Source organism: Tetranychus urticae, chromosome 3, assembly GCF_039701765.1.
Source record: "Tetranychus urticae isolate SD_2017Ah chromosome 3, NJAU_TeUrti_SD_1.0, whole genome shotgun sequence".
NCBI lineage: Eukaryota > Metazoa > Arthropoda > Arachnida > Trombidiformes > Tetranychidae > Tetranychus > Tetranychus urticae.
Genome location: NC_142960.1, coordinates 19,963,034 through 19,985,297, shown reverse-complemented (window position 1 = coordinate 19,985,297; position 22,264 = coordinate 19,963,034). Strand labels below are relative to the sequence as shown.

At 32.6% G+C, this 22,264-nt stretch overlaps 6 protein-coding genes across 12 annotated transcripts; 5 read left to right on the top strand and 1 right to left on the bottom strand.

Moving 5' to 3' along the window:
• Positions 1-583: 583 nt before the first annotated feature.
• On the top strand, positions 584-6,201 carry LOC107364936 (DNA-binding protein P3A2). Of its 5 annotated transcripts, XR_016199805.1 has the most exons (11): positions 584-792; positions 1,118-1,232; positions 1,328-1,454; positions 1,533-1,841; positions 1,990-2,112; positions 2,703-2,861; positions 2,971-3,181; positions 3,268-3,337; positions 3,805-3,883; positions 3,974-4,000; positions 4,439-6,201. XR_016199805.1 is itself a non-coding variant. In XM_015932390.3 (9 exons), the coding sequence occupies exons 1-9, from the start codon at positions 639-641 to the stop codon at positions 4,626-4,628; spliced, it is 1,458 nt and encodes a 485-aa protein (XP_015787876.1). In that variant the 5' UTR covers positions 584-638; the 3' UTR covers positions 4,629-6,201. The 5 variants fall into 5 exon arrangements, 2 of the variants coding, with proteins under 2 accessions (XP_015787876.1, XP_015787875.1); XR_016199804.1 differs by having other exon boundaries at positions 3,805-4,000; XR_003082732.2 differs by having other exon boundaries at positions 1,990-2,250; positions 3,805-4,000.
• A 908-nt stretch (positions 6,202-7,109) lies between these two features.
• On the bottom strand, positions 7,110-9,904 carry LOC107364937 (toll-interacting protein B). The gene is made up of 3 exons (XM_015932392.3): positions 8,924-9,904; positions 8,429-8,630; positions 7,110-8,165 (listed from the first exon to the last, which is right to left on the bottom strand). The coding sequence occupies exons 1-3, from the start codon at positions 9,286-9,288 to the stop codon at positions 7,902-7,904; spliced, it is 831 nt and encodes a 276-aa protein (XP_015787878.2). The 5' UTR covers positions 9,289-9,904; the 3' UTR covers positions 7,110-7,901.
• Positions 9,905-10,589: 685 nt separating this feature from the next.
• On the top strand, positions 10,590-13,680 carry LOC107364844 (pyruvate kinase PKM). Of its 2 annotated transcripts, XM_089269122.1 has the most exons (5): positions 10,590-10,819; positions 11,267-11,363; positions 11,623-12,036; positions 12,142-12,752; positions 12,956-13,680. In XM_089269122.1, exons 1-5 carry the CDS (start codon positions 10,781-10,783, stop codon positions 13,373-13,375), a joined length of 1,581 nt encoding a protein of 526 aa, XP_089125248.1. In that variant the 5' UTR covers positions 10,590-10,780; the 3' UTR covers positions 13,376-13,680. The 2 variants fall into 2 exon arrangements, with proteins under 2 accessions (XP_089125248.1, XP_015787768.1); XM_015932282.3 differs by lacking the exon at positions 10,590-10,819 and having other exon boundaries at positions 11,053-11,363.
• A 992-nt stretch (positions 13,681-14,672) lies between these two features.
• Positions 14,673-16,834, top strand: LOC149093570 (UDP-glucose 4-epimerase-like). Of its 2 annotated transcripts, none has more exons than XM_089269123.1 (3): positions 14,673-14,918; positions 15,497-16,352; positions 16,437-16,834. In XM_089269123.1, the coding sequence occupies exons 2-3, from the start codon at positions 15,498-15,500 to the stop codon at positions 16,647-16,649; spliced, it is 1,068 nt and encodes a 355-aa protein (XP_089125249.1). In that variant the 5' UTR covers positions 14,673-14,918; position 15,497; the 3' UTR covers positions 16,650-16,834. The 2 variants fall into 2 exon arrangements, with proteins under 2 accessions (XP_089125249.1, XP_089125250.1); XM_089269124.1 differs by lacking the exon at positions 14,673-14,918 and adding an exon at positions 15,020-15,041.
• Positions 16,835-16,882: 48 nt separating this feature from the next.
• LOC149093569 (pyruvate kinase PKM-like) lies at positions 16,883-18,131 on the top strand. Its single transcript, XM_089269126.1, has 2 exons — positions 16,883-17,203; positions 17,407-18,131. The coding sequence occupies exons 1-2, from the start codon at positions 16,898-16,900 to the stop codon at positions 17,824-17,826; spliced, it is 726 nt and encodes a 241-aa protein (XP_089125252.1). The 5' UTR covers positions 16,883-16,897; the 3' UTR covers positions 17,827-18,131.
• Positions 18,132-20,283: 2,152 nt separating this feature from the next.
• dlt (codanin-1 like protein dlt) lies at positions 20,284-22,157 on the top strand. Its single transcript, XM_089269370.1, has 2 exons — positions 20,284-22,062; positions 22,146-22,157. Exons 1-2 carry the CDS (start codon positions 20,284-20,286, stop codon positions 22,155-22,157), a joined length of 1,791 nt encoding a protein of 596 aa, XP_089125496.1.
• Positions 22,158-22,264: the final 107 nt, after the last annotated feature.

Genomic DNA, 22,264 nt, shown 5'->3' with positions numbered 1-22,264 from the left:
CATTCATTAAATTAAAAAAGCCAATTCACAACAAATTAGAGTTTTAAATATTTATTCATATAAGTCATGCTTTCATTATCAGCTCAGTTTCAAATATCTCTTCTGGATCTAGTCCATGAGGATCAATTGATCTTGATAATCTTCGATACAATTGATATTGATTGTTATCCAAAAATAAAATCATTTTTATATTAAATTAAATGAGTAACAAGCAATTTGTTGCTGAATTTTGTCTCTTAACCTTTGATGTCAATTGAATTTTAAAGATCGGTACTTTTAAATATTTTTAGTTTCGATACTTTGATCTGAATCTTAATATTCGTTTTAATGGCATTTTTTGCAAGGATCAATGTTAATCTCTGATTTTAGGCTTATTTCAAATTAAGTTGCTAGTTTGCTCGACTAGATTAGATGATTAATGAAGAGGTGAAATTGACTGATTTAATTTTAATGTGGTTTATTTAATAATCGGTTATGTAAATATGAAGACCTTTTTGAATTGATCCAAACAAAGAAAAAGAGTGGATTTGATGGTAGATGGTAGCACATCTCAGTTAAGAGAGAAAAATTTTCCTCCATTTTCTGCGCAGCTTTGATGGTTTAATTTAGGTCCACAAAAGTTAATTGTATTCAATCAGATGAAAATTGATTCTTCTCCCTCAAATAATATCATGAACCATAGTGATATTACTGATTGCGATGATCTCAGTGACGATGATTCAAATTTTGACGATAACGACCTATTATCATCATCCTGCCAAGATGAAGTCACAGCCCAGCTTGCTGCAGCAGGTTTGTTTCTTATGTGTATTTTTCATTCACAATTCCTCTTTCTTCTCTTTCTTCCTCTCTTTCTTTCGCTCCTTTATTTTGTGACTCTTCCATGTATTTCTCTATGTGTCTCTGTTTATTGTTACAATTCGAGAAAAATGGATTTATCCCCACCAACTTTCAAAGCGATAACTTTATTTCTTGTTTCTCCTGGCAACATTGTCCTTGGTCGCTTTGCGCCTTTCTGCCACTTTCAGTATTATTCTGCTTTTTTCCTTGTGCTTATCGTTTTGCTCTCACAATCATTCTCACTTTTCATCTCTCCTTTACTTACAACCCGTTTTAGGCCCAATTGGTGTTGCTGCGGCTGCAGCCATAGTTACCGCCAAGAAAAGAAAAAGACCCCATTCTTTTGAAACTAATCCTTCTATCAGAAAGCGGCAACAAACAAGATTATCGAGGTTTGTTTCAAACATATGATGATTTGACTTTCAAGTTCATGCGTGTTATTGAGATTTTTCTCTGATTCTGTCATTTTTTTTCTCCCCACGCTCAGAAAATTGAAAGCAACAATCGACGAGTACACTACGCGGGTTGGTCAACAAGCGGTAGTCCTCGTAGTCACACCCGGAAAACCTCAAAATAATTACAAAGTATTTGGTGCTAGACCTTTGGAAAATGTGGTATGATCTTCTAGATGCATTACTGAGAAAGTTTCAGTTTAGCGGCTATTAAATATTTCGCTTTCACCGTTATTTTAGGTTCGTAATTGTAGGAATATTATAATGCAAGAGCTTGAAGCCGCTCTGGCACAACAGGCACCACCTCAAGTCAAAGAAGATCCTTCTCGTCATGAATTACCCCCTCTAGTCGTAGACGGTATTCCAACTCCTGTGGAAAAAATGACTCAAGCACAACTCAGAGCTTTTATACCTCTCATGTTGAAATATTCCACTGGACGCGGTAAACCTGGTTGGGGAAAAGAGTCCACAAGGCCAGTGTGGTGGCCTAAAGATCTTCCTTGGGCGAATGTTCGGAGTGATGCTCGCAGTGACGAAGAGAAGCAAAAGGTGAAATAGAAAAATTGTTTACTTCCTGGTTGTTTTCATTGAATCATCGAGCTGACAACAAAGATCGATCTTCAAAATTGTTACAGCTGTTATCAAAGTTGACACTGGATTTCATATTTGTTCTTATTCTTTTCGTGCATAATTTCAGGTCTCATGGACTCATGCTCTCCGACAAATTGTGATAAATTGTTATAAGTACCATAATCGCGAGGACATGCTTCCGATATTTAGTGAAGACGATGACAAGAAACAAGATACCTCCAAAGAGAAGGTGAAATCTCGTACTCACACAAGCATCAGCGTAACAGCAGTTCCAGCAGTGCCAGGGAGTTCTAATGTCAACAATATACCCACTTTAACTGCAGATTCTGCGACAGACACTTTAGCTGTAGCAGCACAAAGTGTCAATGTATGTTGCTATCTCTCTTTCTATGAATGCTACAATTATATTTTTCCTCCTTTAATTACTTATCCCCTATTAATTTTCAAAGATTTCCTTTTCAAACATTTTTATTCCTTTTTTGGCATGAATTTTTTTTACCAACAAAAAAAATTTATTTCAACTCTTAACTTTTTTTGACAAACCATGAACTCGCTCGAGATTTGGCTTAATTCCCCAGAAATCAACCTAAGTAGTTTTATATATATTTTTTTACTTTTTTATTTGCTTCTTTATTTTATTTAAATTTTGTTATGTTTACTTACATTTGGATATGTTGATGCTTGTGCCTTAATTTATTTTTTTTTGTTTTTTTTGCGAATGACATTTTTGACAATACTATGTCGATTCACGCCAAAATAGTTCTAACTTTCATCTAATCCGTGTTTTTTTCTAACGCTTTTTCCACTTTCAAAAAATAGATGCAGTATCAACAGGTACATTATGCTCCGACCATGGTACAAGCCATTAACAATCCAGACGGAACTGTTTCACTCATCCAAATGGATCCAAACAGTGCTGCTGTAGTTACTCTTCCAGACGGAACTCAAGCTCAAGTTCGAGCAGTTAGTGCAGTTAGAGTATGTTATTTTACTTAATCTTGATATAGCTGTCATGTATATGCGTTTAGTTTTCTTTACTTAAATTTACATTTCAATAAATAATATATTGGATAACTTTTAATTTTAGATTCAAGGCTCGGGAGGTGAGGCAAATCAAGCTGTTCAAACATTGGCTGAACTATCCACCGGCCAAGATGGGGAAAGAGTTACTCAAATCGGTACTGTGAGTGTTGATTTAAGCGGTGACGGGTCCGGTCAAACAGTTGCCACATTAGCGGAGGCAACAATTAGTCCGGATGGTCAAATTATACTTACAGGGGAAGATGGAACTCAAAGCAGTAAGTTCTTTTTCATTTATGTTTAATGGCAAAAAAGTAAAAAATAAATAACATTAACATCGTTCTTTTTATTCATCTATTTTTAGCCTTTCCAGTTTCCGGTATGGTAACCATACCTGTATCCATGTACCAAACAGTGGTCACTAATATTGGAAAGTAAGTACAATTCCGAGTTGACCAACTAAACAAATGAGAATCACTGTTTAGAATCATATAGATTATTGAGACTGTTTTTTTTAATGAAATTTTTTGACTAAGTTTAAATAGTTCTGATCTTAATTAGCAGGCTCATTGTAAATTGATGTTTATGTTTATTTAAAAAGCCAAGAATAACTTGAGATCCTTGAGATTATCCAAATATAACAAAAAACAAACATAAACCCGATTCTTTTAATGTTAATGTTAAACCTCAACCGGAAATCTACGCCAGCTATAATTAAGTCTTGGGTCAAATTGTCAAATAGCTTATTTTGTATTATATTTTCATTTTCGTAAAATGTTGTTTTTACCATGATTTTTTGAATCAAACTCTCAATTAATTTATTTTCTATATCAATTAGTTATTTCACTTTAATTTTGTTTCCTCTCTAAACCTTTTATAATTAATTTTTTTCTCAATCCAGGCCAAGAACTTCTCAACCAGCTTAGTAATAAAGTCAAAAATCATTTTTAGTATTCGCACTCAGAAAATTTGGTTCGAAGGTATTCAATTATTTAAACTTGTATTAGTTTAACAATTTATCATATCAATATTTTAAATATTCATCATATTGGGATGGTTCTTTTATCCAGAAAATATGAAATATTTTGTAGAATAAGGTGAGACAGGTTAATTGTGTCAGCAATCAGCTCATTAACATTGCAATTTAGCGAGCTTGCATCCAATTTTCTTCCTTCCATTGTTTTTCCAATAGAAACACTAGTTAATAAAACTTATTCAATTCAATTTGCATGGTTAGTTAGCATGTTATAATTAAATTTATGCAATTTTGAAAAACCTGCAAACTCCAGTAAATATTGTTGACAAGATTCTTCCAGTTCCTCTTGTTTAACATTCTAAATGATTGAAATTCACAAATTATCTAAATTATAACCAATCAAAGCTCGTTTGTCTTTCAATATTACCTTTTCCTAAAACTTAACCATTTTAACCAGGATAGACAAGATTGTGATTAATACAACTTAAGTTGACAGATTAATACTTGATGTAATATTGCTTGAAAACTGTATTATTAATTTTACTCTCTACCTTTACAGTCTTAATGAAGGAATACCAGTGACAATGAGTGCCATAACCGCTACAGAGTCAGCTTCAAGTACAACAGGAGGAATTGCTGAAGAGCAAGTTAATGATGCCAGCACAACGACCAATACAGAGATGGAAGATGTTAAAACTGTTCTCAATGGTACTCAGACATCAGTCACGAATTCGGAGGAAGAAAGTTGAATCTTATTTGAGAGGCTATGTCAAAATTTACTTGATATTCTAATATTATTATTCCTTAACTATTTTGCATGTAGAAACCGCTTTCTCTCTAATATCCTCCCGAGTCTATCTCTCATCCGATTACAGTAAAACCTCGCTTAGGTTATAACCAAAAAAACAACTCCATCTAGCGAATCTATGTTTTTTTTTCTCTTACAAATAATCTTGACAATTTTTTTTGTCTCTTTCTCGATCTCTTTCTTTTCATAGATGGCAGTGACAAAATTTAACCTAAGAAATATCACCTAAGCTAGGTTTGAACTGTAACTGAATCTTCCTTTCTTCAGATTGAAGATTCAAGAAAAAAAAGCAAGGCAAAAACATTTGAGGAGACCTTTTTTTCCTATGACATTTATGTAATTATTTGATCATTCATTTTACATCTTGTATTATATGCCTCATTGATTTCCACTTTGCACAGAGAGTGTTGAAAATCATTTTCTTTTCTTCTTTCTCTCCTTATTTCTTGCTCTTTTTTTCTTCATGTATTGTTTTCGTTTTCCTTGATTAGATTTCTGTTAATGCCAAATCAACGCTAACAAATGTCATCAAATACCCATCAATGCCACCGCTTCAGCTTTGGTTCCTCTCTTCCTTTCATCCTTCTTTCATCCTTCTCTATCTTCCTCTCTTTCTCTGCCTCACTTTCCTCCTCCTCCATCCTATTCACTATATCATGCACATTTCACCACTTTTTCTCTACCCATCTCTCACCTCTCTTTCCACCCACAACAAAACCAACAAAAGAAACAATTGTCGATCATCTGTAAATTATTTAGACAAAAGTGTAATTCTATTGATTACCATTTTGTGCAACCCAGTGCATCAAGGAATTGAAATCGGTGAAAGACAATTCTTTCTGTGAAGTCCAACCATTGAAGGTTCATGTTTTATCACCCAAGCAAAACACGGATCTCAATTAGACCCTCACAATTATAACCTCAAAACAAAAAATCAACTAACATACTTTGAATAAATCATTGGTAAATTAATAATTTAGACGATCAATTGTGACCATCAAAAAAAAACAAACAAAAACAATTTGATAATTGATAAAATGAATTCTAAATTCTTGCCGTGCTTTTATAAGCTATTTCAAATGGAGATGAATCTTTAACTGGGAAACTTTATTTCTTAATGATTCCCTTTTTATGACTTAATTCGTTCTTTTTATCCTTTCAATCCCTTCTCTTCAAATTGTTTCAACCCCAACATTCAATCCATTCAACATCTGCATCAAATTGCCTGATTTTACTGGCCAAACAAAAACAAAACATTTTCATGACTTGAGCAAATGAAATTGACAACAAGTCATACAGTCATCCATAACATTTTAATTTAAAGACAAAATTATCTTCATTAAGAAGTCAATCATACATTTGGTGATGTAAATTTTTTCTCATCCTTTTTATTCTCATTTTCACCTTCTCTCTCTCTCACCTCTCGCTTTTACCTCTTTGTTTCTCTATTTCTCTTATAAATATTTCAACTAATATCAAGCAAAATGATTAAAAATCAGATCAATAATCTTAAATGTCGGACAGCGTTTCTTGATTACCACCACAGCCACATCATATTCAAGGATCATTTTTCACTTTTAAAACATCAAACGATTTTAAGAGTTAAGAACTAGATTAAGTTTTGTTGAAATGCAAACACAGAGCTCTGAGTGATGATTTCAATCATTGAAAGTACTCCGTTGACTCGAGGCTTGTTGAATCTTCAATTGTTATTCTCGATACAATTTACAATGCTCATAGCTTGTTGATTTTAGGCCAAGTTTAGAGGTTGATTTTTACATGAAGTTGTTGAAGCGCTTGAAAGATTCAATAATCAAGAGATATGTTCAATTGTATAGAAATGGAAAAAATCTGATTCCATTAAAACTATTTGCTTGCATCGGAATCTGGAGCATGATGAATTATCCCTTCAACAATTTGAAAAGTGCAAATAAAAATCTATTGAAATAGATTGAAATGGGATGGCTTTGTCAGTACCTGTTGGAGGCCTGTTTAAATAAGAGTCAGAAATTGAAGTAAACATGGAATCATGTAAGTAGATGATTGAGGTTCTTTTCGGTACTTGAATCTTTTGTACGACTTTTCCACAGCTCAGCTCTTGACTCAAGACAATGTTTTTAAGTATAAAGTTCTTGTTGAAATTCATTCGGATTCATCCAAAATTTGTCAGTTTCATACTGAATGCAGTCTAAATATTATCATTTCACTTCATCAAGATGCGTGAAATTACTATCAATATTACTAATAATATTTTGCCTTTTCTGATTTTAAATGTCAGCTGTATTCCGTTTTTTGACATTATGGCATCTTGACAGTTTTTGACAACACTTAGGTTGAGTGTAAAAATTTTCAGCTGTCAATAAAAATGTCTGCTAAACAATAGGAAAATTGATAATTGAATGGATAATAATTATTATAAATGTTACAGAAAACAACGGTTGGAAATTTTAATTGAGATTGATTCAGTGATAATCGGTACAATGAACATCTCAAGACACTTTGGATATTCTCGAAATAAAAGCGTCACAATCAAAAGATATACAGTCAGACGGTTTGACTCAAACCTCTCACAATGTCTCGTCGTGGGATTAACATCCTTAATATTTTCACTTAATATTCAGGGAAAATAGCCTTTAATAATTATCAAATGTAATCCTAATTTTGTGATTGTGAGTATTAAAGGAAACAATTCTGATATAATGTCAAAACGCAACTTAAAATCCAAGTATTTAACTGAATAAAATTGTAATCAATGCTTACTCGGTCACCATTACTACAGGACATTATTGGAGATTTGACTGTATTTAACTGCAGATGATTTAAAACACTAATATCAAATAATCCATGGATATTGAAGCCGATTCAACTGGCAGCTGGTTAGAGTTGAAATCTTTGTGAAAACCTGGCATTCCATGGCAATAAAATGAGCTGATATGATGACTGTGTCCGATTATGTGGATATTCAAAATTTTGGTGAATCGCTTGGTGACAATCTTGGTCTAAGTCCATTACCAATCAAATCAACTTGTGAAAATTATGGGAAATTACAGATAACTGAAGAATTATCGGATAACTGGAAATCTTCGCTAAAATCTGTTTTCACGTTTTCATGGTAAAATGTAAATGGCACGAGAGAAGAGGTAAAAGAGGTAAAGAGAGTTTGTCGAAAAGACAAAAGAATATTATTTTGAAAAATAGAAATATTCCAAACAAATTAATCACTGTTAACCAGAATCAATGCATTAATTGTTCTTTCCTTGTTCCCATTTTGATCTTCCAAGATGCTTCTAATAACTTCTCGGTCAACATTTGGAAACATTTCTTGAATTTGGTCAACTTCTTCTTCTGTGATGGTAACTTGAATTGGCTGTTGTTGCTGTTGGACTATTTGCTGATTAACTGGAATGACCATCTGTGGCTGCTGATTATAATTTACATAAGCTATTCGCGGCTGTTGGCCAATCAATCTGGAAATTGGCTGGAAATGGAAATGAAAATAAGGTCTTAAATTGTGCTTTACTTCATTTGAATAGCTGCCCGTGCATAATTAAGCTGATATGACAAACTCAAATGTTAATCCTTCACAAGCGATTGGTAATGAAAATGATAATCACATGGGAAAATCATCTAAGCAATCAACGGAATTAATCTTGGCTCTCAAGATGATTACAAAGCTACACATTGATGATAATAATGATACTCGTAATAGATGATCAATTCAGGATAAATTAGATTACTTACTGCAAATGAAAGAATCAAGCAAATTGTTCCTTCTCTACTTTCACCTTGTTTGCCATCTAATGGAATCCAATGTTCAACTGTTTCTCCAGTAAATATCTGACTTGGAATTTTATATTCAGCCCATGCTATTTTTTCATCCATTGTGAATGCACATTCATCATACAACTCAATGTGAATGGTATCAACACCATTTGGTAGGGAACTAAAGAAAATAAACAAAGTACATAATTAGTTAATAGAATTGAGTATTTCTGTTGACTACTCAATCTTCATTGTCTACTCTTCTCATAAACAAAACAAATGGTAATTAAAGAAATAAATGAATTTAACTCATAAACTAGTTTCATTGTTGAAGCATTACAAATGAGTGAACCGTTGAAAATGATGAACAAAGCATCAATTTTGACTAGCATGTCTCAATTTAACTCTTGCTCATGTTCAAATATAAATGAACCTCTCAGAGATATGATTTCAAGGTACATTTCAATAAATTACCAATGAAAAATACGGTTCCATCTTGGATTTTTTGCTCCATTATAACAGGTTCTAGTTTCATAGATTTGATGGCCTAATCTTAAACGCACATAAGGATCCATCCGAGTAACACCATAATTTTTAACCAATTTAGCTTCAACCACAGTAATCACAAGTTTACCCTTAATGTTGTCGGTAAAACCGTTATAGTTGGTATATTGATGTTGTAAGGCAAGAGCTGCCTCCTGGTCAAGATTAATATGCCTCTCGGGCTCGCGTAAATCACTATCCAATCGAAGGAAATCATTTGGAAGCTGAAGCATAACACGATCACGTTGAAATCGCCTCTGAGATTGATCTGTACAAATTTCACTTATTGATGACATTTTTTATTCTGATGTAAACAACTTTTAATTCAAGGTATCTTAAAGTATCACTTGATGTCTAAAGAAACAGTAAAAAAATTAAGATCAGGTAAACAAAAAGGATAACATATTAAAGAGAGAAACAATTTATATTAAAACAATGAGTGGATGAAATAAAACAATGTAGGTAGATGCGTGTTGTTGGTGGCAGTGAACAAATAAGTAGAAACAGGGAAATTCAAGGATGTCACACTTAAAGCAACTCATTCACTCATGTCAGATTGACTCTTAAAACAGAATGATGTCAGATTCACCATGTTCATTTCATGTGGTTATTTCGGGTAAAACTATTGATTGATATGATTGGAATTGCTTTCAATATCGATTATTTATCCACCCGATCTCGAGAATAATAGGCAAACAGACCAAAAACGCAGTACTTTGATTAGAAGGAATAACAATGATCCTGAATGGTCGAGATGTTTCGTCAACAATTCGGATCAATATCAACGACAGTTCCCAAAAATATACCAGAATCAGCTTCAAATGAGAAATAAATGAAAATAAAACACAAAGGGTAACGTATTTGATGAGCAAGATGCCGAAATAATTGATAAAACAAATATATTTGTAATAAGGTTAGCTATTATGGCTATCTAATAAATTAATTACTCTTAGATCTTTTCAACAATTTAATCGCGATTTCCAATTGAATACATATACAAAAAAGCCAAAATCGAGATGTGAGCTGCTTTAGTCTTCAAGCCACTGAAAACATAAATGAAAACATAAGAGCCCAAAAAGATTCAACAAACCAGAAAAAAACGAATATTATTCTTAAAAGTAAATACGGCTGAGCATGTAAAGTTTAAGTCTGACGGCTTTTTTCAATCGCAATCCAAAATTTCCCAGGAACTCGATCGGAAATCAATCGGTCTCTTTATCATTCTCATCTTTAATAAACCAACAGCTTTTCCAATAAATGGCCGATTGTTCATGAATTTGACTGTTGATATCAAAGATTAAGGCTAAATTCAATAACGACCTGAATGATTTCTGAATTTATGTATTGACGTGTATTCAAGTCCGTTGAAAACGGTTACATTTAACCAAATGAACATTAATGATTGTTGCTTCAATACAACAATTAAGAAATAATTGCATGAAACTGAATCTAATACATTTATTATTACATAGTATTACATAAAGGTTTAAAAAGATGGAGCCACAAAGCCAGACATTAAGTCTTCGCTTATCAAAGTAGCTTAGCAACTAGAAAGTCTCTATGTGGATAACTTATCAATTTTCTGTTATACTTAGGCCATGTTTCACCCATATTAAAGCTTATAACCCGCATTTTGTGCTTTGATTAATAAACTTCTAGTCTTCCGAAAAACTATCCTCTCCAATCAAATAATATTTAAACTAAACTGTCCATTTAATTTGGTTCTGAAACGCAACAAAGTTTACCTATTTTATTCCTATTTTCTCATTTCATTTTCCAATATTTCCAATGGCTCAATATTTCCAAGTTAGTCAAACATACAGTTCCGTAAGTACTCGTTGGATGCTTCATTTTTTTCTTAAAATTTACACTTTTTTACCTTTTCTTTCAATTTCTATCATTACTATCATGGTTTTGTGATTTTTTTCGAGTTCAAGTTGACTAGTTTTTTCTCTTGTTTTTATTCGTCTTGCTCCTCCTTTTATAAAATAGAGCAACCGTGATCTTCATTTAGTCTTTACCACTTTGCCCTTTGTTGTTTTTTTGGTTGATTATTTGCTTCTATCCTCCTATCAGTAATTGTCATTTTTATAGATTCCTAAGAATTGCTTACTGTTGATTCTCACTTCATCATTAATTTTGCTTTACAAATTTGTTAAGCCATCGATCTTTTTAATCGAAATAATCTACTCATTTATTAAACGGTGTATTATTACTCTAAGATCAATGCCTCGAGCTATGAGTCCATCTAAATTATACTCTTGCCAATTTCAGGCTGCCGATGCTAATTCCAGTCTTGAGCATTTGGCTGCTTTGGACATCGATTCTAAACCACCTCTTGTTCGACAAACCGGAATAATATGTACAATCGGTAAGTATTACGACTAACTGTCCTTCACACAATTCTTTTTATGTTTCCTGTCAAGGTCAAAATAGAACTAAATATTAATATATTGAATCAAGATTTGATTTGATGTTTAATTTCTATAACCTTGGCAAAAATAGTTTTATTGATTTGAGTGATCTTTTCCTTTAAATGGATCTTACAAATAAGTACTCTCAATGTATTTATTAACTATTTCAGTCCAAACAAATAAATTGATCAATGGTTGCTTTCTATCTTTACTCAGGTCCTGCCTCTCGAGAAGTACCGAAGCTTATTCAAATGATGAAAGCCGGTATGAATATTGCTCGAATGAATTTCTCTCATGGAACTTATGACTATCATCAAGGAACCATTGACAATGTTAGAGAAGCTGTTAGGCAATTGAGTGCTGAATATGGAGTTGGTGAGCATCCTGTTGGAATTGCTTTGGATACTAAGGGACCTGAGATCAGAACTACTCTATTAGCTGGCGGTCCTTCTGCTGAAGTTGAATTAGTTCGAGGAGCTACCATCAAAGTCACTACTAAAGATAAATACATCGATAAATGCTCTGCTGAAATTTTACACTTGGACTATAAAAATATTGTCAAAGTTGTTTCTCCTGGAAGCAAGGTTTATATCGATGATGGTCTCATTTCATTAGTTGTAAAGGAAGTTGGTACGTTTCTTTTTTATTATTGCCTTATTGAACTTTAAATACTAGTAATCATTTCTCAACGCACTTCTGTTTTCTCTTTTTTATCTACTGTCTATTCCTGTTTAGGATCTGATTTTTTAATTTGTGAGGTTGAAAATGGAGGTATGCTCGGCTCTAAAAAAGGCGTTAATCTACCAGGAGCACTTGTTGACCTACCTGCCGTATCAGAAAAAGATAAGCAAGATTTGATGTTCGGTGTTCAAAACAAGGTTGATATGGTTTTCGCCTCTTTTATCCGTAATGCTGCCGGTGTTCAAGAAATCAGAAAAATACTTGGTGAGGAGGGTAAAGACATTAAAATTATCTCTAAAATTGAAAACCATGAAGGTGTTAAAAAGATAGACGAGATTATCGCAGAATCAGATGGTATTATGGTAGCTCGAGGAGATTTGGGTATAGAAATTCCTACTGAGAAAGTTTTCTTAGCACAAAAAATGATGATCTCTAAATGCAACATGGTGGGTAAACCGGTCATCTGTGCAACCCAAATGTTAGAAAGTATGATTAAAAAACCTAGACCCACTCGAGCTGAAAGTTCTGATGTGGCCAATGCAGTTTTAGATGGAGCTGATTGTGTTATGCTTTCTGGTGAAACAGCAAAAGGAGAATATCCAATCCAAGCTGTTTCCGTAATGGCTGCTATTTGTTTAGAAGCTGAAGCTGCTATGTTCTCTAAGGTATTTATAATTCTCATCATCTTTATTCTCACTTATCCAATCTTTTTTTTTTGTTTCAAATGCCATTTTTTAAAAAATGATCTGAGTTAATTTCTCTTTTGTATTGGTTCATCACTCATCCGCAACTTAATTTCCACTTTATCTACCTTAGTATCTTACTATTCTTACTATCTCACCGTCTTTCCTCTTATTGTCATTTACAGCATATCTTCATTGAACTGAGCGCCAACACACCATCACCAACTGATTTAACAACGACCATGGCAATTGCTGCAGTAAACGCCTCTCTTAAATGTATGGCATCTGCAATTGTTGTGCTTACAACAACTGGTAGAACTGCTCATCTCATCTCCAAATATCGACCTCGTTGTCCCATCATCGCTGTTTCTCGCCACGCACAAACAACACGTCAAGCCCATCTATGGCGAGGACTCTTACCAATCTATTTTACCGGTGAACGAGCTGGTGACTGGCCTCAAGATGTTGATGGTCGTATCCAAGCTGCTATTGATTTTGGTAAAGCTCGCAATTTCATGCGAACCGGTGATTCTGTAATCGTTGTCACTGGATGGAGAAAGGGTCCTGGCTCTACAAACACCATGAGAATTGTTACAGTTGAATAAATAAATCTCAAGAATATAATTTATCTAGGAACAAAAAAACTGTTTGTGATGCCTAAAAGCAATTATTATCCAATCAAGATCTTAACGAGTTTAATAATTCGATTTGAATTATGTATTTTATTCGTTACAAAGCAAACAATAACATTTATTGTTTAATTAGTTTTATTTCCATATTTTGAAAATTATAGTCTGTCAACTCTCATTCTGTGAATCTATGTTAACCTGTAATCACGTTGTTAACGCTCTTGCGAATAGTCATGGTGTAACAAGATTCTTATCTGAAAATTAAAAGAAATTAATTTTAATGTTCTTTGAATAATTGAAAACAATTACTCTGATGTTTTTTATTCATTTGATTAGATTATATTTTCTCTATCGGTCTGAAATATGCCTACCTCTAATAATTAATTACTTTATCTAGCTAGCAAAATTTTACGCATAATTTGCTTTGCACAAGAATTTAGTTCAAATATCAACTGGTATTTGCATTGCTGACTCTTCTGCATTGATTATCTTATTTTTTAACAGTGCCATGAACTGTAAGAAAGATTATCAACTAACTATTACCAAACCGATTTAATTTGTTACATGTAATAAATACAATTAATCCATGATTAATTTACAGCAAAACAGCAAAATTTCCGTTCCAATTCAAATGGATTATGCCTAATCTTTTTTATTTTAATGAATTGTCGATGAGTAACACGAATTAATTTAATTGCGTATTATAAAGGGCAAATAATAGTCAAACTTATCAACCCTATATGAAGTTGGAAAACTCAACTGATAATTAAATTAACGAGAAAATTGTAGGATAGTAAATTATTCAATCACGTTTTTTTCACGTTCTCATTTTGCCTACTTGAAAATACAATTCATAGCTGTATGCTGAAGAATTATCATTAAATTGATGCAAAGAACTGAAACTTGATTAATCAATAATTCCAAACTCTACGGGACTGAAATAATTCCTAGTCTAAAATTAATCTTTCAGGCTTATGATCACTTACATAAGTAAATCAATTGATCTCTAACAGTAAGTTATTAACATAATAATTCAAGTATTTTTTCTTTCAAATATTTCTATGAGTCAGTCAATAGATCAATAAGTAAACTAGGTTAATCTAATCAAGGAACGAAAGCTTCAAAATCTGAACTTGAGATTCTGAAGCTCACAATTGTCAGATTAAAAGAAATGCTATTTTGACAGGAATGTTTGGCTATTTTCAGAGCATTTGACATGTAACGCTATCTATTAGTCAATGTTATCACTGCTTTGTTGCTTAAAGATTGAAAAAAAAATTTTCTAGCTTTATTCTTACGACTTTATCGTTAGACTAAAATCATCAAGAATAAAAACGTTTTGTTGAAGTTGCTTAGATCATCACTATTTTAATCATCATTTATTCTAATTTATATTTAATTTTTGCAATTTTATTATTTAGATCATTCACATTGATTGACGAACCATTGTTGGATTTAAATTATTTAACCCGAGCAAGTTTTAGGGCACAGCCCATAACCTTTGAATACAATTCACTAGGTAAGTGAAGAAGGATCTTTCATATTGATTTTTTGATTTGTTTTGTTTATTTATTGAATTTATATTATTTTTGTTTAATTAATAGTTTACCCTGTAATCTGATCTTTAGCATCTTTTGATTCAGTTAAGTGTTTGATTGTCAATTTATAATCATTTCATTTGATTCAGTTCAAATTTTCTCTCTCCTTACGTTCATTGTGTTGATGCTCTTCGGACTTCAATTGAGGTTCAATTATCAACTTATATTTTATTGCTGAATCTTCTGTATTTGATTATCATTTGATTTGATTGTCTAAAATGGTCATTTTAAGGCAGAAGATACTTTTTTGTTTCTAGATCGTCTACGTTTAGTCAACGTGCAGGTGGCGTTGATATTAGGAATTTATTATAATTCAATTTATCATAATTCTGATATTTTTTTAATTCGTTTAAACTTTCATTTAAATATTTCAGAATAGCCATCAAAGTGATTCTTTCTAGTTTCTATCTTTCGATTTTTCGATCCAGCATAATATTTTTTACTAATCTACATTTCTTGCTAATTTTATTTCTTATTTATACATTGTTTGTTTCAATAGAATGTCTCAAGTTATTTTAGTTACTGGTGGAGCTGGCTTCATTGGAAGTCACTGTGTTTTGACGCTTCTCGAATCTAATTACGAGATAATCGTTATGGATAACTTATCCAATGCAATATGTACTGAAGTTAATCAAAATGGTTTACCAGAAAGTCTGAGGAGAATTGAATTGATAACATCCAAGAAAATTCAATTTTACAATACAGATTACTTGGACGCAAGAGGAATCGCACAAATTTTCAAGGATCATAAAATAAGTGCTGTAATACACTTTGCTGGACTGAAAGCTGTTGGTGAATCCATGGTTAAGCCTCTCGAGTATTATGAAAACAACGTGGCCGGAACAATTAATTTACTTAAAGTTATGCGAGAATATAATGTGAAAAATTTAATCTTTTCTTCTTCTGCTACTGTTTACGGTTTACCTCAATATCTTCCCATTGATGAAAATCATCCAACTGGCTCTACGATTACAAATCCTTATGGTAGAACTAAGTTTGTTATTGAACAAATACTCGAGGATTTGTCTAATAGTGAAAAGGATTGGTGTATTGTATCCCTTCGTTACTTCAATCCAATTGGTGCTCATGAATCAGGAGAGATTGGAGAGGACCCACAAGGAATTCCAAATAACTTGATGCCTTTCATCTCTCAAGTTGCTGTTGGTCGTAGGCCCAAACTTCAAGTATTTGGTGATGATTTTAAAACCAAAGATGGTACTGGGGTCAGGGACTACATACATGTCACAGACCTTGCCCGAGGCCATGTAATTGCCTTAGATAAAGTTTTCCTAAATAAATGGTCCGGTTTCAAGGTTTTCAACCTCGGTAATGGTTGTGGACTTTCAGTGTTAGAGGTAAATGCCCTTTAAATTGATTGACATTCCGGTAAAAATTCCGATAAAATTTCATTTCAACTTTCTTTTTATTCAATTTCACAGGTTATTGATGCCTTCGAGAAAGCTAATGGTGTGAAAGTTCCTTATGAAATTGTTGCTCGCAGGCCTGGAGATGTTGATGCCATGTTTGCAGATAATCGAAAGGCACTTGAGGTATTAGGATGGAAACCACACTACAACATAACCGATATGTGTAAACATACATGGAAATGGCAATCAAAAAATCCAAGAGGCTATCGGTCTGAAGATATGTAAAAGCCTTTTACAATCAAATAGAGCACGATTCTGTTTCAAATTTTATTTTTTAATAACTATTGAATATATTGTGATAAAATGATTCTGTTTTCAATTCTGCACCGAAAAAAATGTTTAAAGTTTTTTAGTTAACTTATAAAATTATAACATATACGAATTTATGCAATAAAACAACGTGCATTCAATCTCTAGAGAGGTTATAAAATTGAAATGGTTCATTTGATTTATTACATTTTTCTTGATTTAGTATGGTAGCTCGAGGAGATTTGGGTATAGAAATTCCTACTGAGAAAGTTTTCTTAGCACAAAAAATGATGATCTCTAAATGCAACATGGTGGGTAAACCGGTCATCTGTGCAACCCAAATGTTAGAAAGTATGATTAAAAAACCTAGACCCACTCGAGCTGAAAGTTCTGATGTGGCCAATGCAGTTTTAGATGGAGCTGATTGTGTTATGCTTTCTGGTGAAACAGCAAAAGGAGAATATCCAATCCAAGCTGTTTCCGTAATGGCTGCTATTTGTTTAGAAGCTGAAGCTGCTATGTTCTCTAAGGTATTTATAATTCTCATCATCTTTATTCTCACTTATCCAATCTTTTTTTTTTGTTTCAAATGCCATTTTTTAAAAAATGATCTGAGTTAATTTCTCTTTTGTATTGGTTCATCACTCATCCGCAACTTAATTTCCACTTTATCTACCTTAGTATCTTACTATTCTTACTATCTCACCGTCTTTCCTCTTATTGTCATTTACAGCATATCTTCATTGAACTGAGCGCCAACACACCATCACCAACTGATTTAACAACGACCATGGCAATTGCTGCAGTAAACGCCTCTCTTAAATGTATGGCATCTGCAATTGTTGTGCTTACAACAACTGGTAGAACTGCTCATCTCATCTCCAAATATCGACCTCGTTGTCCCATCATCGCTGTTTCTCGCCACGCACAAACAACACGTCAAGCCCATCTATGGCGAGGACTCTTACCAATCTATTTTACCGGTGAACGAGCTGGTGACTGGCCTCAAGATGTTGATGGTCGTATCCAAGCTGCTATTGATTTTGGTAAAGCTCGCAATTTCATGCGAACCGGTGATTCTGTAATCGTTGTCACTGGATGGAGAAAGGGTCCTGGCTCTACAAACACCATGAGAATTGTTACAGTTGAATAAATAAATCTCAAGAATATAATTTATCTAGGAACAAAAAAACTGTTTGTGATGCCTAAAAGCAATTATTATCCAATCAAGATCTTAACGAGTTTAATAATTCGATTTGAATTATGTATTTTATTCGTTACAAAGCAAACAATAACATTTATTGTTTAATTAGTTTTATTTCCATATTTTGAAAATTATAGTCTGTCAACTCTCATTCTGTGAATCTATGTTAACCTGTAATCACGTTGTTAACGCTCTTGCGAATAGTCATGGTGTAACAAGATTCTTATCTGAAAATTAAAAGAAATTAATTTTAATGTTCTTTGAATAATTGAAAACAATTACTCTGATGTTTTTTATTCATTTGATTAGATTATATTTTCTCTATCGGTCTGAAATATGCCTACCTCTAATAATTAATTACTTTATCTAGCTAGCAAAATTTTACGCATAATTTGCTTTGCACAAGAATTTAGTTCAAATATCAACTGGTATTTGCATTGCTGACTCTTCTGTATTTGATTATCTTTTTCATAGTTAAAATAAAACTGGAAAACTCGACTGATATGCAAATTAAGGATAGCAAATTATTCAATTGCACGTTTTTTCACGTTGTCATTTTGCCTACATATAAAAAATACATGGCTGAATGTTGAAGAATTATCATTAAATAGATGCAAAAAAATTGAAACTTGATTAATTAATAATTCCAAACTCTACATGACTGAGTTAATTCCTAGTCTAAAATTAATCCAACAGGCTTATGATTACTTACATAAGTGAATCATTTCGTGAGTCAATTGATCTCTAACAGTAAGTTATTAACATAATAATTCAAGTATTTTTTCTTTCAAATATTTCTATGAGTCAGTCAATAGATCAATAAGTAAACTAGGTTAATCTAATCAAGGAACAAAAGCTTCAAAATCTTAACTTGAGGTCCTGAAGCTCAGATTAAAATACTGAAGGTGATGACAGTAGATATAATATTTACCGTTGAAATCAAGTTACTCAATTTGAACGAAAATAATAATTATATCTTTGGTTATGATTATTCTTGTAGCTCCTACACCAAGTAAACTTCCGATTATTAAGTGTTCGCGAGTTTGTTGAAGAAGCATTCAAACATGTCGGTAAAAACATTGAATGAGAAGGAAAAGGATTAGATGAGGTGGGTAAAGAAAAAGAAACTGGAATCGTCCGAGTTAAAGTGAATACAAAATATTTCCGTCCTGCCGAAGTTGAAATCCTTTTAGGCGATGCTTCATTTCATCTGGATCTACTATACAGTTTCCCGATAATCAAATTGGAATGAGTGTTGAAAAAGATCGCTTCAAATTGAAGATCCGAGATGTTAGAGAAGTAGATAATGGGTTAATTTAATCAAGGAAGGAAAGCTTCAAAATCTGAACTTGAGATTCTGAAGCTCACAATTGTCAGATTAAAAGAAATGCTATTTTGACAGGAATAATTTGGCTATTTTCAGAGCATTTGACATGTAACGCTATCTATTAGTCAATGTTATCACTGCTTTGTTGCTTAAAGATTGAAAAAAAAATTTTCTAGCTTTATTCTTACGACTTTATCGTTAGACTAAAATCATCAAGAATAAAAACGTTTTGTTGAAGTTGCTTAGATCATCACTATTTTAATCATCATTTATTCTAATTTATATTTAATTTTTGCAATTTTATTATTTAGATCATTCACATTGATTGACGAACCATTGTTGGATTTAAATTATTTAACCCGAGCAAGTTTTAGGGCACAGCCCATAACCTTTGAATACAATTCACTAGGTAAGTGAAGAAGGATCTTTCATATTGATTTTTTGATTTGTTTTGTTTATTTATTGAATTTATATTATTTTTGTTTAATTAATAGTTTACCCTGTAATCTGATCTTTAGCATCTTTTGATTCAGTTAAGTGTTTGATTGTCAATTTATAATCATTTCATTTGATTCAGTTCAAATTTTCTCTCTCCTTACGTTCATTGTGTTGATGCTCTTCGGACTTCAATTGAGGTTCAATTATCAACTTATATTTTATTGCTGAATCTTCTGTATTTGATTATCATTTGATTTGATTATATTTTCTCTATCGGTCTGAAATATGCTTACTATTAATAATTAATTACTTTATCAAGTTAGCAAAATTTTACGCATAATTTGCTGAGAACAAGAATCAGGTTAGAATCAAACTATTATAAACTTATATTTTATTGAAGAATCTTCTGTATTTGATTACTGTATCTTATTTTTCATAGTTAAAATAAGCAACCCTAAGTAAAGGTGGAAAACTCGACTGACATTCAAATTAAGGATAGCAAATTATTCAATTGCACTTTTCACTTTTTTTGTCTTTCATTTTACATTTCCATCTTTATTTTCATCTTTTTACTGTGTTTTTGCTCAGTTTTTTTTAATTTACATCGCTTTATTATTTAGGTTAATCAACATTTTTACAAAATGACGAAAAATCTTAACCACTGTGATCTTGACTGTATCAACTTTGAACCTGAAACTGATTGTAAATCTGCTTTTAGTGTTGAAAAAGCTTTTCATTCTTTCAGGCATCAACGTGATATCTTCTATGAACTTTATAACAATTGGAAGAGTTCCCAAAGTCGACCATCGCTGTTTTCATCGACAGATCCTGGGGATGTTAAAAGTCAATTCGAATCAACTGTCAACCGGCTTTTATCCTTTTCTCATGACGCATCAAATAGCTACCATTTGAGCAAATTGTTTGTATCACAATTGATTCGTACCTGTATCATGGGTGGTACCAAGGATCTACTATCAACCGATCAACTTATATCGTATATTCAAAATGATAGATTGAAGAAATTACGTAAACGTTTAGATCATAGTAATTCTAAACTTCATTCAACGTTTAATGATGAAGAACGGTTTTTCCATGAATTTATCATCAACGTAAAAAATTCCTCTTTTCATCATTTTCTAAAATTGATGCTGATTCACAAAATTTTAGAAACAAACGACTGTTCACCTTTATCTGGTGAAATTGACCAGGATCTAGTTAGCAGCGAGCTCAACAATTTGAAACCGAAATTTAACCAACTTTCTCTGACTTTACAAGTGTTGGCAAAATTTCTCGGCTTGGTTGTTTACTTACCATTCCAGATAAGTAAAAGCAACTCGCTTCAATTTATTGAAACTCAAGTATTTTTGAGAAAAGATGAAACTTGCTGCCTTAATTTAATTGGACTGTTGAAAGAAGCTGTGGAGGTGAAAAAACTTTCATTAACTCTTCCATGGATAATTCAATTTCTACGACAAATGGACTCTATATCTCCTCGACTTAAATGTTATCAAGAAATCATTCGTTTTATTTGCAAGCTCGATGAAAATTTGCAAACCAACAAGATAAAATGTGATCCAAGTACCAGAGCTTACCTTATCAACATCATTGAACATTTCATCTCTGATTATAGAGAGTTCAAATATTTAGAAACTAGTTTTTCGATTGGATGCCCAAAGGATTTATCATCTTCGATTATCAATTTCGATGAATACAAAGGCTTAATAGATGACGACTCCTCTGGTACCACTTCAACTATATTAGCTCCTCCCGTCACCAGCCCTGTTAAATCACCTCAAAAAGATCATAAATTGACACCAAGAAAGATTCGTCCATTAACGCTAACAGGAACTTTATCAAATGGTTTATCGTCTATTCGACTGGAACAATTTCAAGAAGACAAAATGGAAAGTAGTCGGGATTTAGTTCGAGAGCTTGAAAATAACTTCTTGAGTCTACATCCACTTTCAATGGTTAAAGTAATTGATCTTGTTTCTGACCGAGTCTACTCTCGGTGCATCAAAGAGCTTAAAAATTCTGCGATTTATAAAGCAAAGGGAACAATTTCTGATTTTGAACCTGATGGAACTATTAGTTTAAATCGAAAAAGTAGTGTTGATACAATCCGAAAATTTTGTTCCGATTTCGCTCACAATTTTTGTGTCCAAGAAACAACTAAGATTCTACCTTTGCTTCTATCTCAACATGATTATACTCAGGATACATTAGACTTTGCTGCCAAATTAACAGCTCACAAATCGTCTGAGAAATGCTGCCAATGGATTGTTGGCAATATAAACCCTCAATGGTTAAATAATCATTTTAAAAGTTCAAATGTACCTGTCGAGGAATCGGAAAAAGATGTTTATGATTTATCTGGTCCTCTTGGTGTGATACGAGATCTTTTAAGAGAATCTTTGCTCGTACGGAAAAAATCTTGCCCTGATTTGCATAAAAGGACAAAGCTATTATTTTCTTATCTTTCAAAATTACGACAAGCCGTCAGTGCGGAAGATAAAATTTGTAAAACAATGGACCAGTATGTACTTGATTTAGTCATCTCGATAATCGTGAATTTGCCATCTCAAATTGACAACAAAATTTGTCAATGTTGGTTTGATTATT

What these genes read in the sequence shown, in the direction of transcription:
- LOC107364936 (XM_015932389.3), top strand. Translation starts at nt 639, where the DNA reads ATGAAAATTGATTCTTCTCCCTCAAATAATATCATGAACCATAGTGAT. An exon ending in CTAGACCTTTGGAAAATGTG is followed by an intron (nt 1,455 to 1,532) that starts GTATGATCTTCT and finishes CCGTTATTTTAG; the next exon opens with GTTCGTAATTGTAGGAATAT. An exon ending in GTGGTCACTAATATTGGAAA is followed by an intron (nt 3,338 to 4,438) that starts GTAAGTACAATT and finishes CTACCTTTACAG; the next exon opens with TCTTAATGAAGGAATACCAG.
- LOC107364937 (XM_015932392.3), bottom strand. Translation starts at nt 9,288, where the DNA reads ATGTCATCAATAAGTGAAATTTGTACAGATCAATCTCAGAGGCGATTT. An exon ending in TGGAACCGTATTTTTCATTG is followed by an intron (nt 8,631 to 8,923) that starts GTAATTTATTGA and finishes TATTTTCTTTAG; the next exon opens with TTCCCTACCAAATGGTGTTG. An exon ending in GCTTGATTCTTTCATTTGCA is followed by an intron (nt 8,166 to 8,428) that starts GTAAGTAATCTA and finishes TTCCATTTCCAG; the next exon opens with CCAATTTCCAGATTGATTGG.
- LOC107364844 (XM_015932282.3), top strand. Translation starts at nt 11,219, where the DNA reads ATGCCTCGAGCTATGAGTCCATCTAAATTATACTCTTGCCAATTTCAG. An exon ending in CGGAATAATATGTACAATCG is followed by an intron (nt 11,364 to 11,622) that starts GTAAGTATTACG and finishes ATCTTTACTCAG; the next exon opens with GTCCTGCCTCTCGAGAAGTA. An exon ending in ATTAGTTGTAAAGGAAGTTG is followed by an intron (nt 12,037 to 12,141) that starts GTACGTTTCTTT and finishes ATTCCTGTTTAG; the next exon opens with GATCTGATTTTTTAATTTGT.
- LOC149093570 (XM_089269123.1), top strand. Translation starts at nt 15,498, where the DNA reads ATGTCTCAAGTTATTTTAGTTACTGGTGGAGCTGGCTTCATTGGAAGT. An exon ending in GTGGACTTTCAGTGTTAGAG is followed by an intron (nt 16,353 to 16,436) that starts GTAAATGCCCTT and finishes TCAATTTCACAG; the next exon opens with GTTATTGATGCCTTCGAGAA.
- LOC149093569 (XM_089269126.1), top strand. Translation starts at nt 16,898, where the DNA reads ATGGTAGCTCGAGGAGATTTGGGTATAGAAATTCCTACTGAGAAAGTT. An exon ending in AAGCTGCTATGTTCTCTAAG is followed by an intron (nt 17,204 to 17,406) that starts GTATTTATAATT and finishes TGTCATTTACAG; the next exon opens with CATATCTTCATTGAACTGAG.
- dlt (XM_089269370.1), top strand. Translation starts at nt 20,284, where the DNA reads ATGACGAAAAATCTTAACCACTGTGATCTTGACTGTATCAACTTTGAA.